General features: G+C 51.2%; 1 protein-coding gene across 1 annotated transcript in view; it reads left to right on the plus strand.

Moving 5' to 3' along the window:
* The first annotated feature begins 1,540 nt into the window (after positions 1–1,540).
* The window catches only part of LOC119952925 (deleted in malignant brain tumors 1 protein-like), a 139,928-nt gene continuing 124,168 nt past the window's right edge, over positions 1,541–17,300 (plus strand). Inside the window, exons 1-2 of the mRNA XM_038776556.1 lie at positions 1,541–1,841; positions 3,058–3,315. Coding sequence (XP_038632484.1) covers positions 1,541–1,841; positions 3,058–3,315 — 559 coding nt within the window. The remainder of the gene's footprint in view (positions 1,842–3,057; positions 3,316–17,300) is intronic.

Genomic DNA, 17,300 nt, shown 5'->3' on the forward strand with positions numbered 1-17,300 from the left:
CCAGATCATCGACATGGACACCACCATTACACGTGGAAACACCACCCACCAGGTACGCGGCGCATACTCGTGCGACTCGACCAATGTAGTCTACCTCATACGCTGCAGGAAAGGATGTCCCGAAGCGTGGTACATTGGCGAGACCATGCAGACACTGCGACAACGAATAAACGGGCATCGTGCGACTATCAACAGGCAGGACTGTTCCCTTCCAGTTGGGGAACACTTCAGCAGTCAAGGACATTCAGCCTCTGATCTCCGGGTCAGCATTCTACAAGGAGGCCTTCAGAAGACGCGACAACGCAAAATTGCTGAGCAAAAACTTATAGCTAAGCTCCGCACGCATGAATGCGGACTCAACCGGGATCTGGGATTCATGTCGCATTACATTCGGCCCCCACCAACAAGCCTGGACTTGCAGAGGCCTACCGACTGAACTGGCTTGGGACAATTCACACCTCTTTAACCTGGAGTTACCTCTCTCTCTGCATCTTTGATGATTTGATTGCCTGCAGGTGCTCGCATTCCGGGGCATCTCTGACTGTGTCTATATAAACATTTCTGGAACAAGCCTTTCCATTCACCTGAAGAAGGAGCCGTGCTCCGAAAGCTCGTGTTTGAAACAAACCTGTTGGACTTTAACCTGGTGTTGTAAGACTTCTTACTGTCGTTTTTTCTGACAGTTTAATTCATTTTTATTCTCTGTGAACTCTAATTTTCAATGTATCTTTTCAGGCAGAGCTGGGAACAGTCAGAATCCAGCATCAGGTAATCGCCCTTCATTTTCACATTGACTGCTATCTCTCTGCTCCAGCCATTAAATATGGCTTTGTTCTTTGAGAGGTTAATTCTGTCTTGAATCATAGAAAACCTCCAGAGAAGGAGGCCATTCGGCCCATCCAGTCTGCACAGGCCCTCTGAAAGAGCACCCTATCTAGGCCCAATCTCCCACCCTTCCTCCGTAACGCCACTTAATTGAAAACTAAGGGGCAATTTAGCAAGGCCAATCCACCTGATCTGCACATCTTTGGATTGTTGGGAGGAAACGGGAGGACCCGGAGGAAACTCGCACAGAGACGCAGAGACGGGAAGAATATGCAAACTACACAGGCAAACTACACATCCGAGGTCAGAATTGAACACAGGTTCCTGAAGCTGTGAGGCAGCAGTGCTAACCACTGTGCCACCGCGCTCCCCAGATCATTTTCCAGCATTTTCTCTTTTGTCATTGTTCCCGAGCTCATTTTCCGACCTCTGCAAATTCAAATATATTCTGAGCTGAATTGCCAGGATCCAGTTGGAGCAGCTGTGTCAGTGGAGACTCCGCTCTGATCCCGGTCCCTGCTCATTTACACCATTTATTAATTCCTCACTTTGACCATGTTTCATGTTTCCTCTGGATTGTATTGGGAGACTGGACACAGTCCAATGTTGGCACTGAGTCCTGCCCTGCATTGTGAACTGGGACAGGTGCTGACAGACTGCCAGTTTCATCCAGCGGAACTCCTGATGGTGTTTCTGATATTTTACAGAGACGGAGATGCTGAGACTGGTGAATGGGGGCAGTCGGTGCGCTGGGAGAGTGGAGATTCTTTACGATGGACAGTGGCAGACTGTGTATCATTATAACTGGGACCTGCGGGACGCCGATGTTGTTTGTCGGGAGCGGGGCTGCGGGACCGCGATCGCTGCACCGGGCAGTGCTCATTTTGGAGAAGGCAGCGGAGACGAGTTGAGAGGAGAATTTGGCTGTACCGGGAAGGAGAGCGCTCTGCGGGAATGTCGTTCGTTCTCATATTATTCTCTCTCACACGCCTATGATTCCGGCGTTATCTGTTCCGGTAAAAATCTTTCCTTTTCTTCTCATCCTCTTCACATTTCCAATCCGGACAGAACAAATTTCCTTTGTGATTTCTCCTGAAGCCGCAGTTATAGAGCTGAAGCGCGGGAAATGTCCCCGTCACCATTCCAAACATCCATTCACAAAGCCAGCGGCCGCTACCGGGCATGCGCCATCCTGCCGGCTGTGCGCCTGCGCACAGCGCCTGCCCTCAGCATTGCCATTTGGACAGATTGTGAATGTGAGACTGGGGGGGGGGGGGAGCTTTCTGAGCCCCAGGCGGGCCCGGGAATGGCCCCGCCGTTACTGTGGGCAGCACGTGGGATGCTGCAGAGGAAGATCCAACCGGGGCACCGCCCTTACTGTGGGCAGCACGGGGGATGGTGCAGAGTAAGATCCAAACGGGGCCCCGCCCTTACTATGTGCAGCACGGGAGGTGGGGGAGGGGTGGGGGGGGGGGGCAGAGTAAAATCCAACCACTGCCTGAATCTCCCATTCTTTTTTTAAGTTGGTTTGTATTAAATCGGAATCAGAAGGCCAGAATCCCGGGAAGGAGACCATTAACTAATAATAATCTTTATTGTCACAAGTAGGTTTTACATTAACACTGCAATGAAATTACTGTGAAAATCCCCTAGTCGCCACCTTCCGGCGCCTGTTCCGGTACACAGAGGGAGAGTTCAGAATGTCCAATCCACCTAACAAGCACGGACTTCGGGACTTGTGGGAGGAAACCCAGGCAGACACAGGGAGACTCGGCACAGACAGTGACCCAAACCCGGAATCGAACCTGAGACCCTGGAGCTGTGAAACAACTGTGCTAACCGTTATGTCACCGTGTCATATCAGTAATTACTGTTTCAGTAAATGCACATTACCCAGGGAACTGCTTCAGAAAGAACGGAAAATTAATTCCTCTGCAAACCTGGTCCATAGTTCTTCCCAGTTGCCATGACAACGGATTAAATGGCGTTTTACTCAGATTGTTTAAAGTGGGACATTGCTGCAGCAACATTGCTGTTTGATGAAAAATTGTCCTCATGGGCCTTGTGAATGGAGGTTAATTTCCCGGTTCTCTCATTTACAACAAACCTCTTCCAGTGAATACACAGATATCTCGGACCCGGAAAAGTGGGATATCTGATTACAGGAACTGATAGAACAACTTCAATAAATCGCCTTAAAATCCTCACTGTTTATTTAAATATAATTCCCAGGAAGTACCAAAACCAAACTGGTAAATGGAAGTAGTCCCTGTGGGGGGAGACTGGAGATTTGCTGGAATGGATCCTGCCGCACAGTTTGCAATTATCGCTTGTTCTGGTCGTCAGTGAATGCGGAAGTGGTTTGTAAGATGTTGGACTGTGGCTTTGCGATGGAAACGCCGCTTCACTCTCACTTTGGACAAGGATCGGGACCTGTTATTGGTCCAAAGGACTGCGGACACCAGCGGGACGTTGCAGTAATCTGTTCAGGTAAGAATCCAAGAATTCTGGAAACAAACCGGTTACCGACAAATATTATCCAACCGGCTCAAAATAGCGGCAGATTAGAATCATTCCCACCTTGAAAGAGAGGAGGCGCTCTAACAGTGTTTCCATCACTTTCATGTTGAAAATACAGAATTTCCCGGTCAGTGATCCATTCGGTACTGACATTGGCTGAGGTGCCCATTCGGAAATTCCTTTCAGTTCTGTTACATTACATACAGGATGGTCAAACAGGACTGACAGACGCAATGTTCACTTTCCTCTCAAAGTGAAATTGTTTGATTAGAGCAGAGTCAGTTTCACACACTGACTGGGCTGGCCATTGGCTGCATCTGCCCTGAGAGATCTCTTGTTTGGGCAGCAATTGCTCCCGGTGCCGAGAGATCTCAATAAATCCCTGAATATCAGGGCTCCGTTTGTATCTGAAATTTAAACAGAATGCTGGACAAACTCGGTAGGTCTGGCAGCCTCTGTGTCGAGAGAAACAGAGTGAACGTTTCTAGTCCATATGACGGTTCGACAGAACTTCTGTTCAATGAAGTCTAATAGTATCTCCAATTCATTAAGCCATCATTGCACATTGTGTACACTGCTGTTTGTGTCTTGTGTTGCGTGGACTTTTAAAACCCTTGTTACCAGGTTTCACAGCGCATGCGTTCTAGAGGATGTTTACTGCACCTTTTCAGTGTGTTTCCACTCACCTCCTGTCGACTGAAGGTCCAGCACACAACCTGGGAGTGGGGTTTTCATTGTGGCTCTTGCTCATCGACTCCTTTATACCTTCTGGTAACTTGAAGGACATTTCCTATTGTGTTTTGTCCATTTCATCTTCTGCTGAATCCATTTATATTGCACCAGGTGCCGAGTGGCTGAACACTTCACCCCCTCTTTCGAGGGTTTTCAATGTGCCTCTTTGCTGATTTAATTTACTTTTTAAAAGAAAAATCTTTTTCTCCTCCTCTTCAGAATTTTCATCAAACAAACATCAAGAGAAAAACAAAGAAACAATCACAAACAATGCTCCGTCTGTATACAGTCTGATACATCGACTGGTACATTCCAAAACTAGGTTAAAAAGCCAGAAAAGTAAACCCACCCCCCCCCCCCCCCGCGTGTTCAATGGCAACTAGTCTCTGAAAGTGCAGATAAAAAATCCCCATGAATTGTAGAACCCGTTCTTCACCCCCAAATGTCACCTTCTCCAGGCCAGTAGGTGCCTCTGCAACGCCGTGGCACAGGGTGGAGAAGCTGACCTCCACTCCAGCAGGACCCGCATTCAAGCAATCATCAAGGTGAAGGCTAAAACATCTGCCCCCCACCCCACCCGCCTGCAGCTCGGGCCGGTCCGACACCCCAAAAATGGCTTCTAGGGGACCCAGTTCCAAGTCCACATGTAACACCCCCGAGATGATGTTAAAACCCTCCCTCCAGTGCCTTTCCAGCTTTGGGCAGGAAGAAAACATATGGACGTGGTTTGCCACCCCCCCCCCCCCCCCCTCCACCCAAACCGCTCGCAGACATCCTCCACCCCGTCAAAGGAGCCGGCACATCCTCGCTTTTGAGATGCATCCGATACACGACCTTCAATTGTATCAGCCCAACCTGGCGCATGAGGTTCAGGCATTCACCCTTCGCACCTCACACCTTCTTCCATTACCTCTCCCAAATATTCTTCTCACTTAGCCTTAATCCCTTCCATGAACACCCTGTCCTCCTCTAGGATCTTACACATATATCGCCAACACAACCCTCTTCTAAAATCCCCCTGCGACAGTAACTCCTCCAAAGACGAGGGTGCCGGCACTATCGGAAAACACGGAAACTCCTTCCTTACAATGACTTGAACTTGAAAGTATCTAATCCCTTCCTCTTGCACCAGTCTGTACCACTCACCCAACTCCTCCAACCTCACAAAACGTCCCCCCAGGAATGTTTTATTACCTTGATCTCGTCTCCACCCATCTCCGAAACCTCCCATCCAACCTTCCCGCCTCGAACCTAAGAATCCCTCTAATCGGCATCTCCTCTGACCCAGCCCGGAACATAAAGTGCTGCCCCAATTGCCTCCAGATCTTCAGCGTTGCCACCACCACCGGACTCCCAGAGCACATGCTGAGAAGTCGCATCATTGTCAGACCCCTGCACAAACCATCCTCCATCCTAATTCACCGGGACTCTACCCCTACCCCCAACAAAGGACCCAATCCCGCAGCTTCTCCGCGTTTGCCGCCCAATAATAATATAATTAATTTGGGTAGCCCAGCCACCCCGCCTGTCTCCCTATGCAGAAGCACCTTCCTAGTCCTGGATACCTCCCCCACAAATGAATGTGGTGACCACCTTGTCAATTTGCTGAAATAATGACTTGGGTAAAAAGACTGGCAGGTACTGAAACAAAAACAAAAATCGCGATAGTACATTTGTTTTAATCACCTGCACCCGACCCGCCAACGATGGAGGGGATTGTCCCACTTTGCCAAGTCGGCCTTCGCCCTCCCCACAAAGCTCATGAAATTGTACCTACAGAACCCCTCCCACCCCTCAGTCCCACGCCTGCATCCCCAAATACCTGACTTGAGTTGTCGCGCAGTGAAATAGCAGCCCCCAAAATCCGCCCACACCTCTGGCTGGGACACCATAAACTCCTCACTCTTCTCGAAATTTGATTTATATCCTGAGTATGACCGAAGTCTTTGGAGCAGGCCCATCATATTCCCCACCGATGTACTTTGCTCTGAGATATACAGCAATAAATCATCCACATACAAGGTCCTATGTTCCACCCTGCCCTCCCCCTCCCCCCTCACTATCCCCTTACACAATCACAAACTCCTTAACTCGATGGCCAGTGGCTCCTTCACAAATGCAAATAGCAGGCGGGACAAAGGACATCCCTGCCTGGTACTGTACCCTGGTACAGAGCAAAGTACCCCAAACTTATGTTATTTGAATGGACACTCGCCATTGGTTCCCGATAAAGTAGCTGTACCCACGGCGTGTACTTCGGCCCAATCCCAAATCTTTCTGGGACGGCCATCAAGTACCCCTACTTTATCCACTTGAATGACTTCTCTGCATTTAACGCCACCACCACTTACGTCTCCTTTTCTTCGGTCGGTATCATGATCACATTGAGTAACCTAACATTTGAGAAAAGCTGCCTTCCTTTCACAAACCCTGTCTGATCTTCTCCGATCACCTTCATGATGCACTGCTCCAAACTTGCCACCAGCACCTTCACCAGTATCTTGGCATCCACATTCAATAAAGATATGGACCCACACTCCATCTGGTCCTTGTTTTTCTTCAACAGCAGGAAGATTGAAGCCTATCCCAGGGTTTGTGGTAGTACCCCCCCCCCCCCTCCCTATCGCCTCCTCAAACATTCCCACCATCAGCAGCACCAACCTGTCTTTCAACTTCTTGTAATTATCCGTTGGGAACCCATCCGGCCCTGCCGCCTACCACCATTGCACCCTCCCAATTGCCTCCTTTACCTCCTGTTCCCCCACTGGCTCCTCCAACCCAGCCCTAGCCTCCTCCCCCAACCTCAACTAATGCAACCCATCCAGTCTAACCCATCCAGGAATTCCCTCATCCCTCGCTCCTCTGCGACCCATACAACTTCTCATAAAACTCTTCATAGACTTTCTTAATCTGCTCCGGCGCCTCCACCAATTTTCCCGTCCTTTCCTGCCCCTTGCCGCCGCCTCCTTCCAGAGCTGGCCTGTCAACATATGCCCCCCTGCTGCCCATATTCAGAAACTGCTCCCTTCACCCGCCTCAGTTGGCACACCGCCATCCCCATAGACAACGGGTCAAATTTAGCATGAAGCTCCTTCCTCTTGTCCAGAACAGTCATATCTGCATCTCCTGCATACCTCCAACATCGCCTTTGCCACCCCCCCCCCCCAAACTGGGCAAGTTAGCGTGGCTGCGACTTGTCCATCTTCAGTCCTTGCACCATATCCCAATCCCTCCCCCCTACTATTAGCTCATGTGTGTAAAGGTCTGTGATTGCCCCCAGCACCCTCTTCGCAAACTCCACATCATCCAAGTTCGGGCCATATACAGTTGCCAGTGCCACCAACCTCCCTCCAATGCCCCTGTTACAATCACATATCTTCCGCCCGATTCGCTACCACCATCTCCATCTGGAACCTCACCACCCACCAACACCGCTCCCCTCCAAGCTCTTCTATTGAATCTAGAATGGAATACCAAGCTCACCCAGATCTTCCTGAGCTTCACCTGGTCATTCACCCTCGGGTGGGTCTCCTGCAGCACCGCAACATCGGCCTTTATGCTTTATCGATGTGCAAACACCCTTGACCTCTTCACCTGCTCCCCCAAACCACTAACATTCCACATTACTATTCCCACTGGGGCTCTCTCATGCTTCCCCCTGTCCCTCCAATCTACCATCATCATAACTCTGGGCCCTTCCTATTGGACCTCCCCACTCCGTCCCTTTGTTGCCGTCAAACCCTACACCCCTGTCATAATCTCCCCATCCACTTCCTCTTGAAATCACGTCTCCCAGTATCGATCGCATCCCCCTACCTTTCACACTTCTCAGGCGCATCAAAACTTGTTCGACCAGGCTCCAATGTCCGTGGCCCCTCCCCTCACCACACTCCCATTCACTAGCCATCCTACACTTGCTAGTGAAGAGGCCCCTGCCCAGGCCCCCCTCCTTCCAATCGTCGCCCATGCCCTGTCCCCGTAAAATAACCATCAGATAAACAGTTAAACAAACCCAGGACAAACACCGCACCCCAGAAAACCGCTATGGTGAAAATCCCCAACTCCCACCCTTCCCAGAAAAGCAACTTAACACCCTTAAATCACAAATAAGAAATTAGAAAAAACTATCTACATTCTTTCACCACCACCCCTCACGCCCCACCCCATCCTCAGTCCAAAACCAAACCCAGTCCCATTTCTCATTTTAGCCCCAGTCCTTCAGCCTTCACAAACGCCTCCGTTAACTCGAAATAGGAATCTTTTGAGTTGTAGGTCACCCTCAACTTTGCTGGAAACACCACGCCGAACTTCACACCACCGCTGTACAGTGCCACCTTCAACTAACCGATGACCGGCCACCTTTTCGCCAGCTCCACAGTTATGTCCTGGTATATACTTATACCTGCTCCTGCACATCATGCCTCTGTTTCACACAACTCAGGACCTTCTCCTTAACATGGTACCTGGTAAAGCAAATTCTTACGCCCTTGGCAGTTCAGTCATCTTTGGTTTAGGCCTCAACAACTGATGAGCCCTGTCCAATTCATACCGGAAGGGCTCTTCCCCCTCCCCCAGCAACTCCACCAACATCTTAGCAAAGTACTCAGTCGGCCTTAGGCCCTCCACCCCTTTGGGCAGACCCACAATTCTTATGATCTGCCACACAGACCAATTCTCCAGGTCCTCCAGCTTCGCTCTCAGTCCTTTGTTGGCCTCCAGCACCCTCCGCAGCTCCTCGCCCATAAGGTGAACTGGTCGCTATGCTGTGACAAAGCCTCCTCCATCCCCTTCAACTTCTCTCCATGCTCCCGCATCTCAGCTGATGTCGTCAACACCGCCGGCTTCAGCGGGGCAATCACCTCCTCCACCAATACCTTAATTGCTGCCGTCATTTCTTTCCTCATCACCTCCATGTGTTTGGCAAACTGCTTCTCAAACACGCCGGCCATCACCGTGGTCATCTTCTCCACTGTGAAGGGTACAGTCCATTCAGCGACCCAGCCTCCACCATCTTTCCTCCTGCCGAGCTGACCTGCTCGCTTGACTGAACCTTCGCTTGCCCCCTTCTTCCAGACGGCTTTTTTCTGGTTTTCGACATCCCCCTGCTTCCATATGTGTTCCTGCACCTGTTCATCCAAAAACTGGCATTAAAATCCTAAAAACTGAGCCTCAATGTGTAGTTCCACTGACACGCTGCCAACGGAAGTCTCACTTGATTTGATTCACATCACGTGTTGAGTGAGCAGTCGCTTCTCGAATTGATGATTGTGGTCTCACCTCAGGCATTATTTAAAACTATAATGTTATAAATTAAAGGAAAAAAACATTAATATTTGCATTGTTGACAAACTATTCTTATTACCACAACCAGAAATCATTAGTTGGTCCGCTTAGATGGATATTTATATAATTGGGGAATTACGCAATTCTATTTATGTTTCACCCTTTAGAGGCAACACAGGTGGGGATCTGCCCGTCTTCTCCATCTCAATAACCATTGTTGCTTTTGTCACGGTGACACAGTGATTAGTGCTGCTGCCTCACAGAGCCAGGGACCCGAGTTCAGTACCCACCTCGGGTGTCTGTCTGTGTGGAGTTTGTACATTCTCCCTGTGTCTGCCTCCGGCGGCTCCGTTTTCCTTGCACAGTCCAAAGAAGGGCAAGTTAGGTGGATTATCCAAGTTTAGGATAAAATACCCCTCAGGTTGGGGTTGCGAAATAGGATTATGTATTTGGCGTATGTAAGGTGTTTTTTTAAAGGGACAGTGCAGACTCGATGGCCTGAATGGCCTCCCCCTGTACTGTAGGGATTCTGTGATTCTATGATCATCTTGTGAAGTCACATTTGACAGTGCTCGCTCGTATCAGGAAGTGAATATGGAGGGCTGCTTGGATCTGTTGTGAGCGATCTGTCCTTTTGTAGAAATTGCCTTTATTTTCAGAACCATCAATGTGTGCCTTCAGGCAGTGTTCTTCAAACTTTTTTTCCGGGGACCCATTTTTACCAACTGGCCAACCTTCACGACCCATGCCGGTCGACCTGAGTGACCCACCATTTTCTCTTACCTTGTTTGCTGCTGATAAAAATGGAGGAAATGGCTTTGGGTCCCTTTGACCCTCGTACACGCTCCCCCAATGGAACCTGGATGAAGTTGAAGCCTTCCTGTGTTGGCAACTATGGAGTCTCCATCTGTCCAAAGTTCTGCACTTTTTTCCTGTAAAATGTTATCAAATAAAACCCCCCCGAACTTGTAAAAAAAATAAAATGAATAAAATAAATGAAAAAAATAAAAATTAAATCAATAAAATGAATGAATAACCCCCCCCACCCGAACTTATAAAAAAAAATGAATAAAATAAATGAAAAAAATAAAAATTAAATGAATAAAATAAATGAATAAAACCCCCCCCAAAATTGAAACAAAAATCTGAGACCGTTTAAAAAACTAGCAGCAACACTGCGCATGCATGCCCGATCATCGTGCGCTCGTGCGCAATGCGGCCAAATTTTTTTTACATGTTCGCAGCCATTTTAATGGCCGCTTGCAGTTGGAGTTATTAAAAGCCTGCTGCTGCGCGGGGATTTGTGCGATCGGGAGCTCCACGAAGGACGGCTCCGCAGCCCTCCCATGGGTTGAGCCCCCGACTTTGAAGAACACTGCCTGAGGGAGAGAAGTCCGAAACTGCATCTGGCCTGTGTGCCGTGTCACACAAACAATTCAATTACTCGTTTCGACTTTATTTAAGGGGCAATTTAGCGTGACCAATCTGAAGCAGGCACTCGCAGTGCAGGCTTTGGAGTTGTGAGGTTGCTGCTGTCGTGGAGAGTGGCTGCTGCTGCTCACTGTCTCTCCCTGTTGCCCAGTTTGCTGCCTGTTCCTGGTGTTGGTTGCTACTGAGCTGTCTGGAGGAACGAGAAGTGAGGGAAGGGAGGAGAGGGGAGAGAAGGACAAAAAGGTGATTTCAAGACTTCAGTACTAAGGTGGGAGCAAAGCCCTTTGAACTGCTTGTTTGCTTGGCCCCCTCCCAGACTGAGGGCCATGACTGGTTCTCAAAATGATCAACATCTGCCAGCAAGGATGAAGCTTCCATCTTCCATTAGGTGTGCATGTTCCAGGGCAGGGGGATGCAGTGGACATTGTGATTGCTGAGCCTCGCCCGGGCTGAAGACCGCATACACCAGTGCGGTCATCCGAGGTTGGGAGCATGGACTGTGGTTTTGCGGGGCCCCCTTGCAGTCTAAAGATCTGTGTGTACTTTCCTGTACTCCCACCATCCAGCTTGATAAGAATCTCAGGGGTTTCCCACCTCAGGCACCAATCTGTCGCCGCTATTCTTCCCCCCAGGCTGTGTCCCTTTATTTCTCGTCACTTCCTTCCCTCGTTCCTTTGCATACCTTCTTGGGGAGGAGTGCATTGTTCCACTTCGCTCTTCCCCTAAACACCCCTGTTCATTTTCCATCCTACACTGACGCGACAAAGCCCATATTGGGAGTGGGTGTGGCATTTGCCCTGATGGCTAGTCGACCCACACTGATGGTGGGGTAGTCCAGAGCCACCTAAGTGGGGGTGGTCGCATCTTTGGTTTTCACTACTCCTGGAGCCCCGGCACCCTTCCATTTGCTAAACCAGGAACCGGAGGTTAAGTGCTACTCTCACCCCACGTTACCACAGAGGAGTGCGTTCGCGCAATGGCTGGGGTCGTTGGACCCTCGCCCATTGTAGCCACCTCTCATATGTACAGGAAGGTCATATTTTTCCTGAGGGCCGAGATGGCATTCGCACTTGTAAAGGGGCTCAAGTTGGGTGGGACCTATGTGGTGATGGACCCTCTTGAGGTCCCCGCCGAGAGGTTCATACCTATGTCATACTCCTATTTACTGACTACAGCTCAGCCTTCAACACTATTATTCCTACGAAATCCATCTCCAAACTCCACGACCTGGGCCTCAGCTCATCCCTCTGTGACTGGATCCTGACCTTCCTAACCAATGGACCACAATCAGTAAGGATAGTCAACAACACCTGCTCCATGATTATCCTCAACACGGGTGCCCCACAAGGCCCCATGCCAACGCTATAGTTAAGAAAGCAAACGAACGACTCTACTTTCTCAGAAGACAAAAGAAATTGGCATGTGAGCTCCGACTCTCACCAACTTTTACAGATGCACCATTGAAATTATTCTTTCTGGTTATATCACAGCTGGGTATGGTTCCTGCTCTACCCAAGACCGCAGGAAACTACAAAAAGTCGTGAATGTAGCCCATTCCATCACACAAACCAGCCTCCCATCCATTGACTCTGTCTATAATTCCTGTTGCCTCGGAAAGGGAGCCAGCATAATTAAGGACCCCACGCATCCTGGACATACTCTCTTCCACCTTCTTCCGTCAGGAAAAAGATACAAACGTTTGAGGTGACGTACCAAGCAACTCAAGGACAGCTTCTTCCCTGCTGCCATCAGACTTTTGAATGGACCTACCTCATACTAAGTTGATCTTTTCTCTACACCTTGCTATAACTGTAACATTACATTCTGCAGTCTCTCCGCCCTTCCCTATGTAAGGTATGCATTGTCTGTATAGCTTGCAAGGATCAATACTTTTCACTGTATACTAATACATGTGACAATAATAAATCAAATCAAACACTCGAGTGTCCCACCGATGGAGCTCCTCCTCTGCACCTCCAACTACGTTGTTCCCTCTTGGCCTAAAGGATGCACCCCACAGCACATCTACTCCTTCTGGCACCAGGCTCTCGTGCGCCTGGCCCAGGAGGAGATAGTCTGCGAATGGAGTGCAGTGACATGCCTGCAAGAAGGTGGGACTTGTACGAAAGAATTGCCACGGTCACCATGAACACCAAGCTGGCTGTGGCTGGCACTGCCGACGCCCCTCCCCCTCCACTGACATTACTACACCAATCCCACGAGGGGACAACATGCCGGCGCCTACCAACCAATCAGCTGTCGGAGTGGAGGATGGAGTGCTTCAACAAGGCTGCAAGGCCCGTAATATATCGAGGTGGGGATCGGCCCCAGACATCCTCGTGTCCCGGGGCTACTGCTGCTCCACCTCACCGGGGCTCATTGACCCCTGAGCGTCAGGTTCTGGGCCCAGCGTTACTGCAGCCTGGGCCAACAAGGCGGGTGGTGGTGATGCCGCGAACCGAGCTGACGTGTACATAAACAAAGTGACGACCCCAAGGGCAGAGTGTCGAGGGAAGGGGGGACGATATGAGGACGGAGGTTCCCTCAGCGCAGCCGACCCTCCCTAAGTGGCGCCACCCTTTGGAGGCACATCTTAATCACTGAGCTATCGCAGTCCCCCAGCACCCCCCCCCCCCCCCCACCCCCGAACAGGACGCCTCAGGACCAGGTGTGAACGGGACCCCAGAGGACTCGTTATACCCACTGCAATGTTGCACCCCGGAGGTGTTCGTTTATACGATGCCGGAGGGCTGTGCCAGCTCCCTGACCTCAGGATCATTGGGCGCTGGTGGCGTGAAGGGTCCCCACTCTCCTCCCCAATCTCTGACCCTGGGTGTTTCCATCTCCATTCCACAGCTTTTCCCGAAATATTCCTGGATCTGTCCGGTGTCCCAGCGTTGCAAGATGAGCAGGGCTCTGAATCACTGCCTCCCTCCCGTCCAGTTCCATGAGGATCCCGCAAGGAACCTTTCTGTCGACGATCCGACGGGTGGGATTGAAGCATATCCTGGGCTAGTTGGTGGGTCTGTGCCGCCTGCCACACACAATATGGCGGGAGACTCGGTCCCAGAAGGCAACTGTCCGGGGGGGGGGGGGGGGGCATAGGGAATGATTTAGAGTCCATCTGTGACGAGGCAGTGGACTCCCGTCATTCCCGACACTGAGTCACCCCTCATTTCCCAAGGGGAATTCCGGGAATTTCTACATGCCAACTGCCAAAGCCAAATGCAGCTGGCACTCGACCAGTAGTCGGACATGGCGCTGCTTATTTAGTCTCCTGCGCCTATGTCAAAGAGGTGGGTGACACAGACGAGACTGAGCAGCGCTGGCTGAAATCTGCCCTCCCCGGACTCGAGGGATCAGAGGGGCACGCGCACCTCTTCTCCTTCCGAGCACTAAGGAGGTGATGGTGAAGGTGGTACTTTACTGCTGACATGGAGGTAACCAGCCTCAACATCAACGGCAGCAGGGAGGTGCTCCACAGGTTCCAGAACTTCTCGGCCCTCCGGGACGGGACATATGCGGCATACTTCCTGCAAGAAAGAGGGGTGGGGGGGGGGGGGGGGGGGTGGTCTACATGAGTGACCTGACCTCATGTTTAGGCGGGATGTCGACCTTGTTGGCCCCACATTTTCAGCCGGTGATCTTAGGGGTCAAGGAGCCAGTGCCAGGTCGGTTGCTGCACCTCACAGTCCACTAGACGTGCAAGGTACTTCACTTTGTGAATGCCTACACTCCCCAGGTTGGCCAGCAGCAGATGGCTTGATTCGTGCAAGTGTACACTCATCTTGGCCCCATCACCGCGGGCGAGTGCATTGTCCTGGTGGGAGGATTTTAATTTATCCCTCGAGACAAAGTACTGCCTCGGTACCCAGTGTGGCTCTAGTGCAGTGGTGACGTTATGGAATCTGGTTGGGTTCTTTGATTTGGTGAATGTCTGATGGACTCTCCATCCTGACTCCAGCCTCTTCGCCTTTGTGAGCCTGAGGGTCGGAGCGTCCAGAATCTACCACCTCTACATTTCCAAGGCATGCCTGCCCCACGTCCCAACAGCCTCTGTGCAGCAGGTATCATGCTCGACCACCATTTGGTGTCGGCTGAGCATACCCTGTCTCTCGCTCAGTCGCTGCCCGCGTACTGGCAATTCAGCAACCTGCTGCTGGAGACAAGCGGTTCCTGGGCTCAGTTTGTCACTTCTGGACCAGCTGGAGAAGTAAAAGGGGAGACTTGCCCTTCTTGAGTCTATGGTGCGATGTGAGCAAGACTCACATGCATACCTTCTGTTAGAATTATTCGAACGGGTCGACAAAGAAGCAGAAATCCAGGTTCGAGGGATTGGAGAAGAGGTGCTCGACCTGAAGTCGTGTCTTGGTCGGCCCGATGAGGAGCTGGTCCGACGGCTGGTGTACAGAGAAAAGGGTGCACTGCAGGACCTGCAACTTGTGGATTCCTGCATACTAATGTGTGGTCACGGATCCAGATTCTCACAGACATGGATTTCGCCACCCGCCCCCCCCCCCCCACCCCCGCTTCTTCTCTCGCTGGAATAAAGGTGCGGGGTCCGTCAGCAGTTCCTTATGCTGTTGGCTGGTGATGGGTTCCTTGTCTCGATTCTGGAGAAGGTCGTGGATCAAATCCAAAGTTTCTACAGTGCCCTTTTCTCCCCAAATCTGTCCAGCGAGGATGCTTGCAGAGATTTGTGGGAGGACCTGCCTCAGGTCGGCCCGGAGGACGCCGGGAGGCTTGATACCCCAATAAGCTTGGGGGAGCTGACCGCCACCCTCGACAGCCGCTCCAGGGGCAAAACCCCAGGGCTGGACAAGCTCACCATGGAGTTCTTCAGGGCCTTCTTGGATGTCCTGGGAAGTGACTATGCAGGTATCCTGGGGGACACTATTGCAACCGGGGAGATGCCCCTGTCATGGCGTAGGACCACCATTACCCTGCTGTCAAAAATTGGGGAGGGGAGTTTCCTCTTCAACACAGATTACAAGATCTTCGTCAAGGTGGTGTGTTGGCACCGTGCTGGATCACATTTCACTCTGACCAGTCCTACATGCTCATGGGCAGCACAACCCACAACAACATCTACCTGGTTCAGGACCTGATCCATCAATCCCAGAGGGCTGATGTCGAGCACCTCCCTGTCCCTTGATCAGGTGAAGGCTTTTGACAGAGTGGACCATGAACATTAATTCGGGACTCTGCAAGCATACGCGTTTGGGACACATTTTGTCCCCTGGATCTGACTTCTGTACACTGCTGCAAACTGTCTCGTTAAGACTAATGGTTTCCTGAAGTGCCCCTTCACTTTGGGAGAGGATTGCATCAGGGATGTCCCTTGTTGGGCCAACCCTATTCTATTTGCGTGGAGCCTTTCCTGCGCCTCTTGCGGAGGAGAACATCGGGAATGGTTCTGTGAAGGTTGGGCATTGGGGTTGTCCTCTCGGCTTGCATTGATGATATGCTCCTCATGTTCACCTGATCTGCAGAGGATGCATGAGTGCCAGGCTGTGTTGTCTACTGCGTCCTCTGCCAAGATCAACTGGGCCAAGTGTTCCGGACTCCTGGTCAATCCGTGATGGGTGGACTCCCCTCCCACAAATGCTCAGGCCTTCCACCTGGAGCAGGACCAGCCTCCTCTACTTGGGAGTCCATCTTTGCCCGGTAGAGGAATCCTCGCCGGCTAACTGGCAGAAGCTGGAGGCCAAAGTCACCGCTCGCTTGAGACACTGGATAGGGTTGCTCCATGTGCTGTCTACAGGGGTCGTATTCTCGTCATGAACCAGCTGATAGCCTCCATGTTGTGGTACCGGCTGGTCACTTTGACCCCTCCTCCTGACTTTGTCACAAAGATCCAGAGAATGCTTGTAGATTTCTTCTGGGACAAAGGACTGCACTGGGTCGCTGCTGAAGTTCTGTGTGTCCCGCTTATGGAGGGCGACCAGGTGCTGGTGTGCCTTCGCACCCAGGTGGTGACCTTCTGCCTTCAGACCCTTCAGCGATACCTTTATGTTGAGCCCCTCCACGATGGCGTGCCCTGGTGATGCATTTCTTCGAGTTGGCACAATGTGCGGTGGTGGACGTCCAGCTCACGGCCAATGCCATCTGAGACCTCAACAGTTATGGTTTGAACCAATGGCACTCATGGACTGGAGGATTCTCAGGTGTACGGTGGTCCCCTGTCTGAGCGGAACCCTCCTCGGATAGAATTCAACATTGGCCCCAGACCCAAATCATGTCTTGGTGTTTGATGCTCCACAATCCTAGCAGTCTCACGAAAATGCACTCAGTGCCTTATCAGACTGCGCAGAGGGATTACCTTTATGGGCTGCTGCTGCACACCCTTCACCTCCTTACCCTCGCCTGTCATCAGGACAGCCATGGCGTGCCTTGTTGCCGTCCGGTGACAGAGGTCCCCACTGGAGGCTCCTCTATGGAGGAGTCCTCCCCTCAATCTTGGGAACTGGGGTGGAGGGTGTTGAATGCAGCAGTGCCTTACAATCACC

Source organism: Scyliorhinus canicula, chromosome 18, assembly GCF_902713615.1.
Source record: "Scyliorhinus canicula chromosome 18, sScyCan1.1, whole genome shotgun sequence".
In the NCBI taxonomy this organism is placed as follows: domain Eukaryota; kingdom Metazoa; phylum Chordata; class Chondrichthyes; order Carcharhiniformes; family Scyliorhinidae; genus Scyliorhinus; species Scyliorhinus canicula.